The sequence below is a fragment of the Vipera berus genome (genome assembly GCF_964194415.1).
Source record: "Vipera berus genome assembly, chromosome: 1".
In the NCBI taxonomy this organism is placed as follows: Eukaryota; Metazoa; Chordata; class Lepidosauria; order Squamata; family Viperidae; genus Vipera; species Vipera berus.
The window spans coordinates 61,970,420-61,981,513 of NC_138202.1; the positions used below are offsets into that span (position 1 = coordinate 61,970,420).

The 11,094-nt window shown below is 37.2% G+C and overlaps 1 protein-coding gene across 1 annotated transcript in view; it reads left to right on the forward strand.

The window, feature by feature from the left end:
• STXBP6 (syntaxin binding protein 6) overlaps positions 1 to 11,094 on the forward strand; it is an 80,884-nt gene that overhangs the window by 49,253 nt on the left and 20,537 nt on the right. Inside the window, exons 3-4 of the mRNA XM_081325812.1 lie at positions 1,978 to 2,108; positions 6,783 to 6,948. Coding sequence (XP_081181938.1) covers positions 1,978 to 2,108; positions 6,783 to 6,948 — 297 coding nt within the window. The remainder of the gene's footprint in view (positions 1 to 1,977; positions 2,109 to 6,782; positions 6,949 to 11,094) is intronic.

The window sequence follows — 11,094 nt, forward strand, 5'->3', positions numbered from 1 at the left end:
TGGCTCAGGAATTCTGGGAGTTGAAGTCCACGAGTCATAAAAGAGACAAGGTTGCCTACCCCTGTAGTAGACCATTCTCCCCCTGAGTGGTTATGATAAGTCAAACCAGCTAAGCACACTTTAGCGTAGCTATCCATAGCTATAGTTTGCCCTAATCTCAGTTTCCAATATCCTTTCCATCCATCAGAGAAAAGGCTTCTATTTAGACCTTATAGCTCGTGTTACATCTTGAAGAATTCCACAACCCTTCCATGTTAGGTAAGCTTCTCAGGAATCTTGCACAATGAGAAAAAAACATGAGAATTGGGCAAGAGATATCAATTCTGTAACATTTTGTAAAAAAAAAAAAGTGAGACTTAGCTCATTCTTACATATTCTTTGTGGCGTCTCCCCCCCTTCTTTTTTTCTTTTATCAGGATGTACTTCTTTTTCTTCTAACTTACTAATGGAGAATTTTTTAAAAGACCAGTAGAATTTTATCCTCTAGTGCCCTTGCTGCTTCTGCTCTTGAGCTTTTCCCTTGTTCTTTCTGTTAAATCTATGACTATTTCCCTAATTCACTGTTTATGAAAAGTACCTGATGACCATAACATTGGAGATTTGTGTGCCTTACAAAGAGATCCTTCATTCCTTTATTTTTTTTTCATTGGAGTCAAATAATCCTATGTGCAGATATGCCCTTCTTTCCAGAATCAGTTTCAATGTTCTACTTGAATCAGAATATCACACTGTTTTCCCTAGCCCCTTAACATCATTGAAGACCTGGCTTCACTCTTTGGGTGTCTGCTGATCTTACTCACCAGTATTTTTCCAAATGGATGGTGACAAACAACAAGTTTTGCTATGCACTGGTCAAACCCTCATACCCATTTCCAATCTGTACTGATCACACCTTAACAACTACAACTTTAACCATTTTTTTTCTGGAGTAGTGCCCTCTTAGAGCTTTGTCATACAGCGACAAGAGCTCAGCCCATAACATTCACAAAGTGCTGCAGCCATTGGCCAGTGCTTCCAAAGAAAGTAACATTTGGAAGGGGTCTCCTTTCCTGAGTCACGTCATGGCAAGCAGCCATCCTTGTAAAAAAGGATAAAAGCTCACTACTTGCTTGCATGTGAGTCAGAGACAATAGCGAAGACCTCCTTATTTCCCTGTAACTGCAGTTTTTCCAAGTGGTGATGTTCACACAACCCCGCCTTCTCTTCTTCTTAGTCTCAAATGACCTCACTCTTTGTACAAATGTTCTTTAGCAATCTTAGGAGTTGAAGGGATTTGGCAGGAGAGTCACTGAGGTGCCTGATACAGGTAGAATCTAAGAGTTCCTCTAACAATTCTGTATGCATTAGAAAAATCCAATTAAGGTTTTGCACAAAGGCACAATTTTGCAATGTGAACTCACATTTTGCTTTCCAAAGAAATGCAGATGCAGGTAAATAATATAATTGTGTTTTCGTTTTCTTTCTTTGGCTTAGAAATGATAGCTCATTATAGAAGACTCTATAGTGAGGCTCATCAGACATTAGCATTCAGATTTTTTAATTTTTTTAAATTCCTCCCAGGCTTATTAACTCACAGAGGTTAAGAATTAAAGATGTTACTAGCTTTTTTATGAATATGTGATTAATTGTAAGTTGTTTTAAAATTATAAAGACAATAAATAGCACTTTATAATACAGAAAATAAAATAATCAAATATAATAAAAAGCACTACGAAGAATATTTTATATAAACATAATTAATTGTTCATTCAGATAGAATTGTATTTAATTGTTTAATGGATGCACAAATATAACACATACCCTACTTCTATCCATCCCCCAAAATAAAAATTACATTGTTATATTTTTAGCTGTGTTTGTCATGATTGACTGAACTGATAAAATGTGCTTCTATAAACAAGACTATTTTAAGCTTGTATGCAGTTGTCAATACTTTTGCAAGCTTATATACAAATCCTTTTTGTTTTATGTTTACAGTGACAAACAAGAGACCTGCACAAGCATATATTACAAAAGTTAAACGGTTTGAAGGTTCTACATCTTTTGTACGAAGGTCACAATGGATGCTTGAACAGCTTTGCCAGGTTAATGGTTTAGATCCTCATCGGGTAAGTATTCTACAGTAGAGGTACTCCTCATTTAACAATGTCCTTTTACTTGTCTGTTGTTTCTTATGATTACTCAGACTGCCTTCACCCTTTCTTTTTTCGGAACAGTTCTGTCATTAGTACATGCGGGGGAGGGGCAGTTGCTTTGATTTTACTTTTAAAAAAAATAGGTACTATAATAGATACATTGTGATGATAACCATAAATCTTCAAGAACCTGAATAATTATTCAAGATATTCTTGGTTTCTTTCTAAATCATTGTAGATTTTACCATTTTATTGTAACCAGTAAGCAGTTAGTCAAATGAATCATTTGGATAGAGGATAAATAATACATATTTCTACTCTGTTTTTTTTAACCAGTTAGTAATCCATAAAAGGACACATCCTCTGATTCCATGACTGTCCAGTTTACTCAAGATCCTTGGCAAAGAACTTAGAAAGGTTCTTGAAAATTCAAGAATGTCTACTCCATTTATTGCCCAATGGCACTTTAGTATATTAGCAAGACAGAGTTTGCCTTTGCAAAATCCATGCTAGTTTTCCTTTAGTAATTTTTGATTCTCCAAATGCTTAGTTATTTTTAATTTGATTGCCATGTCTACCCAGTTTGTCCAGAATTGATATTAAAATGATTGGCCTATAGCTTGAAAGATCTTAACAAGTCACTTTAGAAATTTGTGCTACACTGATCTTCTATCCTGGTACTGAGACTGATTTAGGACTCTTAAGAGATCAATAGTTTCACCTTTCTTTAAAACCCCTCCATTGAGTGCAATCAGAACAAGGTGGTTTGTAGCTGTCTTTCAAGATGTCCTAGAATTTTTTCCTGTTTACTTTAGTTGTTCCAATTACCTTCCTGAGAAAATCAATGTAAGCTCAGATATCTGTTCTATATATTTACAGAAAAGAGGGATGTAGAGAGTAACTTCTTTTCTTTGCAATTCTCATAGCCACTTTGAATCCCTTTTGTTGTTTGTGTTGTTGTCTATTAATTTCTTGGGGCACTTCTCTGTACAGTCTATATTTAAAGAAGTTCTTACTATTTTCTCTAATGTTGCTATACATCCTTGGGTTCTTCAGTTTTCTGCTTTACACTATGTCAAAACTAGTATTTCCTTGATATAAATAATAATAATAATAATAATAATAATAATAATAATAATAATAATAATAATAATAATAATAATAATAATAATAATAATAATAATAATTTTATTTATATACCGCCCTTCTCCCGAAGGACTCAGGGCGGTGAACAGGGCAAATGTATAAAATACAGAAAATACAAAAGTTAAAAGGAATTAAACATAATGCCCAAGGTAAAAAACCATAAATACAAATATTAAGAACAATAAAAAACCCAACCCACCCCCCATCAGGCCAAGCCGGCTTGTTCAAATAAGTGCGTCTTCAGATCGCGTCGGAAGGAGCGAAGGTCGGGCGCCATCCGGAGCTCAACCGGCAACTGATTCCATAGTTCCGGGGCGCCCACAGAGAAGGACCTCCCCCTGGGGGCCACCAATCGACATTCTCTGATCGGTGGCACCCTGAGGAGGCCCTCTCTGTGGGAACGCACAGGGTGGAGGGAAGTTGATGCCGGCAGCAGGTGCTCCCTAAGGTACTCATGCCATGTAGGGCCTTGAACACCGTTACCAGTACCTTGAATCTCACTCAGAAGACAACTGGGAGCCAATGCAGCTCACGGAGTAGAGGTGTAACATGGGAGTATCGGGAGACTCCCAACACGACTCTCGCGGCTGCATTCTGTACCAGTTGGAGCCTCCGAGTGGTCCTCAAGGGCAGCCCCATGTAGAGAGCGTTGCAGTAGTCCAAACGAGAGGTCACGAGCGCATGAGTGACCATACATAGGGCATCCCGGTCTAGACAGGGCCGCAACTGGCGCACCAGGCGAACCTGGGCGAAGGCCCCCCTAGTCACGGCCACCATGTGATCTTCCAAAGTAAGCCGTGAATCTAGGAGGACTCCCAAGTTGCGAGCCCTATCTACGGGGGGTAATAACTCACCCCCCATAGAAAGAGATGGAATATTCTGAATATCCCGAGATGCCGGTATGCACAGCCACTCAGTCTTGTTGGGGTTGAGTTGAAGTCTGTTCCTCCCCATCCAGACCCGAACCGCTTCCAGGCAACGGGACATCACGTCGAGGGCATCACTGGGGTGGTTTGGGGTCGAAATAAAAAGAGCAGCACCTTCCCCATTGCACTCTTTCTTATCCTTTCTGTAATGCCTGTATCCAGAAATTAATATATATATCACTGATTCTCTCCATTGTGCAAGGATTTTGTTATGCCCACTATATCTGTGTTCTCCTTGGATTCTCCTATAGACTTTAGAAATTCACATGTATTTCAGGCATTCACATATATTTAGTACTTTCGTATAATGTTGTTGTGAACTTTTTTCACATCCTCATTGTTTCCTTTTCGTCTCCTGAAAATCATCCACTTATTAACCCCCATCCAACTTTCTTTTATTCCTTGTAGCATTATCTAAAATATTAATACCTTTCTAAAAACTGTAATCCTTCTAAAGGAAGCTACCTGTCGGCTTTCCTATAGAGTCAGCTTAGAAGTTGTTCTGTCATATTTTTGACCAGCATGTTGGCTTCATTTAGGTTCAACAAAGCCCATCTCGTATCATGACAGCATTGGCCTGTCTTCAAATATTCATAGTACTTAGCAAATCTAAGTCTTTCTACCTTATACCAATTTGTCACCCACTTACTGAAACTTCTCATCTATGCATATCTAGTTGGCCTTGTCCATAAAACAAAGAACATTTTTTGAGAATGCTACATTTACAGCTCCAAACATCAGCCTGATAACAAGCAATCTAATTCTGGCTTCCAAGATTAGCCAACTATATTGTACAATGGTATTGATATCAACATGGACCACAATCATTGTCATTTTTCTCCAGTATCTAGAGGTTTACTTACATACAGTGTGTGATAGCTTTTTCTCAATCCAGGCAGGCTACCGGGTCATCTTCCTGCCTCTCACAACCCATATATTTATGTTTTTGATGAAATGATCGCCTGCCACTGCCTCCTCTCCAAGGGAATATTCTGGAAGCAAAATGAGCAAATATGAGTTTTATCCAATTCGTCGTATCGGAATAAAAAGTTTAGTGTTGCAGTTAAGACTACAAACTAGGATACTGTATGTTCGTGTTTCACTTAAGGCACTAAGCCAGCTGGGTGACCTTGGGCTAGTCACTCTCTTATCAGTCCTAGGAAGAAGGCAATGGTAAAACACTTCCAAAAATCTTGCCAAGAAAACTGCAGGAACTAGTCCAGGCAGTCAAAGCACATACAGCATGCATGCACATGCACATCCACCCACACAGACACACACAGAGAGACTTCTTTATGGGAACATCTTTTATCCTTGAAATGATAACCTCATTTCCCAAAGAGATTCTGTATAACAAGGAATATCTTTGTTAGGAGGTAGTTAGTAGAAGTAGACCAAATCAAGTTACTGACTCCAACGTTTTAAATATTTCAGCTATCATAAGAGAATCTTGAAAGCCAGACTGTTTTGTTTCCTCCCTTTTATACCCCCATTGGATTAGGGTGGATCCAGACTGAGTTTCTTTCTTGTGCTTTCTCTGTTTCTAGGATTTAACACACATTTTTGTTTTTTTCTACATTTTTCTCCTAGGTCATTTCTATGGTTCTCTAAACTTTCATGTCTTATTTACATATCTCTCTTATTCTCAATATCTGCAGTTCATCCACCTTGGTTTCAGTGGAACAGACTTGCTCTATAAGAGTTCATTGTACTGAGTATGAACCTTTACTATATACCCAACAGGCAGGTAGTGATATACAATGAACTGGAAAGCAGTCTCTCCGTTACTTTTACCTTTATACCAGTTACTTTTAGAAACGTGGTTTATTTTTTAAGTATTGCTTGACCTAAAAGGTAGATAGATGCTACCTTTACCCAGTTTCAAAGCCTGGCTTTCTCACACTGGAGAAGAAAGATCACTGGTTTTTTTTTCCTCCATTCTACTCCCTTGCAAAGCTTATTGTCCTCACTCTGCCCATGTCCCAAATGCCTATCTTTTTATAAAGAGGCAAAGAAAACTTCATTGGGATCTGTTCTACATTTCTTAGCAGGAAGCATACTGCATTTCAAGTGCAGCTTCTCGGAATTCCAAAGCAAAAATAGCACCCACTGCTGACTATCTAAAACTCAAGACTAAAACATTCATCATAACTTGTCAGTATGATCTATGTTTGGAGATTATGGAAATTAATTCAAAAATATTTCAGGGATCCAGAATAATATAAGATTCTTTATCATGCTGTCTTCCAGCAATGTTACTGTGTAATACATTCTGAAATGTACTCCTGTAACTTGACAACAGATTATTTCAGAGCAAGATAGATTCAATGTTTGTTTCCATGATTAAATTGAGAATTGTTACCTTCCATCTGCTTTTGAATTACCTTTTGTCTTCAAACAACATTTTGTAATAACATGGAATTAAAAATATTATATATAATACAATTATTATAAAAAGTTTGTTATGATTTTTTTCATAACACTTTAATGTGTTATTAAAGAAAATCTAATACAGCAAGCAAGACTTTGTAATATTAAAGTATTTCCCTGGTAATCTGATTTTTTTTCTTTCTAGGATTCCCCAGAATTTGATTTATTGTTTGAAAATGCTTTTGACCAATGGGTGGCAAGTACAGCCTCTGAGAAATGTACATTCTTTCAAATTCTCCATCATACTTGTCAACGGTACCTTACAGATAAAAAGCCAGAATTTATTAATTGCCAGTCTAAAATTATTGGAGGTAAGTGCTACATGTTTTAATCTCTGAAGATTTTTGTTTCAGGACATTTCATCTATTATAAATTTCATTTATTTATATTTATTTATAGCAGGTATGTCAAACTCGCAATGTCACGTGACGTGTTGTGACGTATCGTGACATTTTTTCCATTGCCGGCAATTGGGTGGGCACAGTTTTGCCATGACGCATCCGGCCTGCAAAATCTGGTTTGGTCCAGTAATTAAAGCAGTAGGCTAGAAAGTGGGAGTCTGTGAGTTCTAATCCTGCCATAGCCATGAAAACCAGCAGGGTAACCTTGGGCCAATCATTCTCTCTCAGCTCAGTTCACAGGGTTGTTGTCGTGGGAAAAATAGGAGGAAAGTGTGTTAATATGTTTGCCACCTTGAGTTATTTTTAAAAATAAGGTGGGATACAAATAAGCAAACAAATAAATACTGCAACTGTGTTTTTTTTTTAATTTATCTGGGCTTGTTGGTATTATAGTACAGTAACATTTGTTGTTAGCTGCGAAGTCGTGTCCGACCCATCGCGACCCTATGGACAACATTCCTCCAGGCCTTCCTGTCTTCTACCATCTTCTGGAGTCCATTTAAGCTCACACCTACTGCTTCAGTGACTCCATCCAGCCACCTCATTCTCTGTCGTCCCCTTCTTCTATTGCCCTTGATCTTTCCCAGCATTAGGCTCTTCTCCAGTGAGTCCTTCCTTCTCATTAGGTGGCCAAAGTATTTGAGTTTTAGCTTCAGGATCTGGCCTTCTAAAGAGCAGTCAGGATTGATCTCCTCTAGGACTGACCGGTTTGATCGCCTTGCGGTCCAAGGGACTCGCAGGAGTCTTCTCCAGCACCATAGTTCAAAGGCCTCAATTCTTTGGCGCTCAGCCTTTCTTATGGTCCAACTTTCACTGCCATACATTGCAACTGGGAAGACCATAGCCTTGACTATACGCACTTTTGTTGACAGGGTGATGTCTCTGCTTTTTAGTGTGCTGTCTAGATTTGCCATGGCTTTCCTCCCCAGGAGCAAGCGTCTTTTAATTTCTTGGCTACAGTCCCCATCTGCAGTGATCTTGGAGCCCAGGAAAACAAAATCTGTCACTACCTCCATTTCTTCCCCATCTATTTGCCAGGAATTGAGAGGGCCAGATGCCATGATCTTGGTTTTCTTAATGTTAAGTTTCAACCCAAGTTTTGCACTCTCCTTCTTCACCCGCAACAAGAGGCTCTTTAGTTCTTCTTCACTTTCTGCCATTAGAGTGGTATCATCTGCGTATCTTAGGTTGTTGATATTTCTTCCGGCAATCTTAATTCCAACTTTTGATTCATCTAGCCCTGCCTTTCTCATGATGTGCTCTGCATATAAGTTAAATAGGCAGGGCGACAGTACAGTAACATATACAAGATTAACTTTGATCCTAATAAAAAATATTAAAATATCTTTCTGGGCTTTGAACTCAGATTTATAGACATTCTAATTATTTAACTAAAGCATCATTTAATAAAGCTAGGAGAAGATTTTCCTACATAATGATTTTCTTCCTGGTTTAATCTATTTTGCTTCACTGCATAAGTATGTGTCACTTTTTAATCCCTTTCTCTATTGGTTTTATTGTTTCCCATTTAGCCACAATTGATTTTACAAGACTTTCTAAAAGAGGAATTTCTAAACTAGAGTGGAAGTTGTTGGACAATAATCACTTCTCTTAATGCACTGTTTTATTATACTAAAACATTTGGTATCAGCAGATCTTGCAAGTGTTAATGTGCATCAGATCATATAAGATAACAAAATTCGTAAGTGTGGGCCACTCCGTGTTTGTGATTTCCAGGAAGAAATCCTACAACTATATTTGTTAGGTCTTCAATTACATTAAGTCTTTAGGGCACAATTTTAAAGCTTAAAGTGTGTAGCTTGTATTCTGTGGCAACAAATTTGCTGTTCCAATTTTTTTATTCATGGCCACTTGATCTCTAAAGAGAAGAGGTCTTGCTACGTAATTTAAAATGGCTTTGAAATCCTGTAATTTAGAACCAGTTGAAGTTCAGAAATTGACAAATGCTCTGGTGCACTTCTTCTCCCTGTAGGCTTGAGTGAAGTAAAGTTTATGTTAGTATTTCAGCAACAAGAACTAAAATGCTTGACTGAATAATGTTTTATGGTAGCAAATACCTTTGAAATAATTAAAGCTTCCATTTTTATCTCCCAAACTCATTAATCGGAGTATCAAAGGGATAATAAATTGATTCTATACTTATTCCATATTGTTAATATTTATTATGTGTGCTTGCTGTACCTTCCTTTCTGTAGAACTTCTTAATGTCGAAGCGAAAGAAAGACTGATGATGGCATGGTCTTTTGTATGTTCCTTTAGTTTCTCTTGGCTTTGACAATGCACTAGATTACAGTAGTCCTCCACTTAAGACTATTCATTTAACGACCATTTGAAGTTACGATGTGCTGGAAAAAGTGACTTACAGACTCACAGTTTGTAACAAGTTTCAACCATTGCACCAAACTGTGCTTAGATAATTTGGGAGTCGGGCAACTGGCTTGCATTTATGATGGCCCTGGAGCTACATGATTCCTATTTGTGACTTTTCCAGCCAGCTTCCAACAAGCAAAGTCAATGAGGGAAGCTGGATTTGCTTAATGATGATGTGATTCACTTAACAATTGTATAATTTCCTTAACATCAGTGGTAGAAATCGTCATAAAATTAGGTCTGGTCATGTGATGACTTGCTTAATGATCGCATTACTTAGCAACCAAAATTCCAGTACCATTTGTGGTTCTAAGTCGAAGAACCAGTCACAGAAGCTCACTGGGAGACTGGGGTCAGATTCTCTCTCAGACCAAGCTACTACAGAGGGCTGTTATAAAAAAAAAATAAGAGGATAGAGGCTGTTGATATGAAAAAAAAAGAGGATAGAGGCTGTTGTTGTGAAGAAAAATAAAGGATATATGCTACCTTGAGCCTGTGAATGAAAGGCAAGATAGCTCTTACTGTTATTTTGGAATTAAATATTTTGTAGTGTTTCATTTTCTTTTATTGTATTACTAGAATACATAATTCCCATTGAAGGGTATTGTATGTCTGATTTCCGAAGGACAGAGTGACTTTATGTGAAAAAGAGCGACCTGTCTATAGAGATTCTCAATCAGCCAAATCATGGTTGTCCCAAAGGTGCTTTTTCAAAAAGGCCATTGGACTTTCTTCTTTTTTCTTCTTCTTCAGTTCTAACAGATCTAACTAGTTAGGACAGATGTTTTTCAAAGAAAAACCAAGAAAGTCCAGTTGCCTTTTGGGAAAAGCACCTTTGGGCAAAAAAATAAGATGTGATGAAGATATTTTTGCAGTTTATTAGATCACTAATTGGTGTAGGTAAGAAAGTTGTACACTTGTTGGTTGAGAGAATACCTTTGATTAAATGACTAGGTCTGAGCCATAGAATATCAAATATGGATTTGAAACCTGGTTGCTAAATGTTATAATAGTGAATGAATAATATGAAACACATATAAGAATGGACAGAATGTGAATGATTCAGCCTTGAGCACAAAATTAAACAAGGATGTGTGTTGTTTAAGATATTTACAGACCAATGTCTAAAATATGTTTCTAGTATTGTTAGAGGTATTTACTTTTAGATGCAAATGGTGCTATGTTCTTGTCTAAAAACACAGGTGATACACAGCAGACCTTCGATTTATCTTATTTCATATTTTTTTAATACTTTTCTCCTAAAGGGAATAATGTGCATGCATACAATATTGTATAATTTCTCAAATAAAAACCATTGCCATAAGAGATCAGAATTATCTCAATATCTAATACGTGACAGCAGGTTCCCGCTTCACAGATGTTTAGCTGTCATATAAAAGTCGAAATGCTAAATGTTCCACCTACATTATTCAGGACTAAAAAGGGAGCTAAAAATATAAATGGGGAAGAGATTGGTTGATTGATTGATTGATTTTTGAATTAAGTTTGTATCCTGCTAAAAATACATATTGACATACTTTTGAAGTACAGATGCTATTATATATGTACAGATTTGATATTTTGTGTAATTTGCACCACGGTAGATTTTAATCTGATAGAATATCCAGAACTAATTTAAGAAAATCTTTTCGCTCAGTTTGCTGT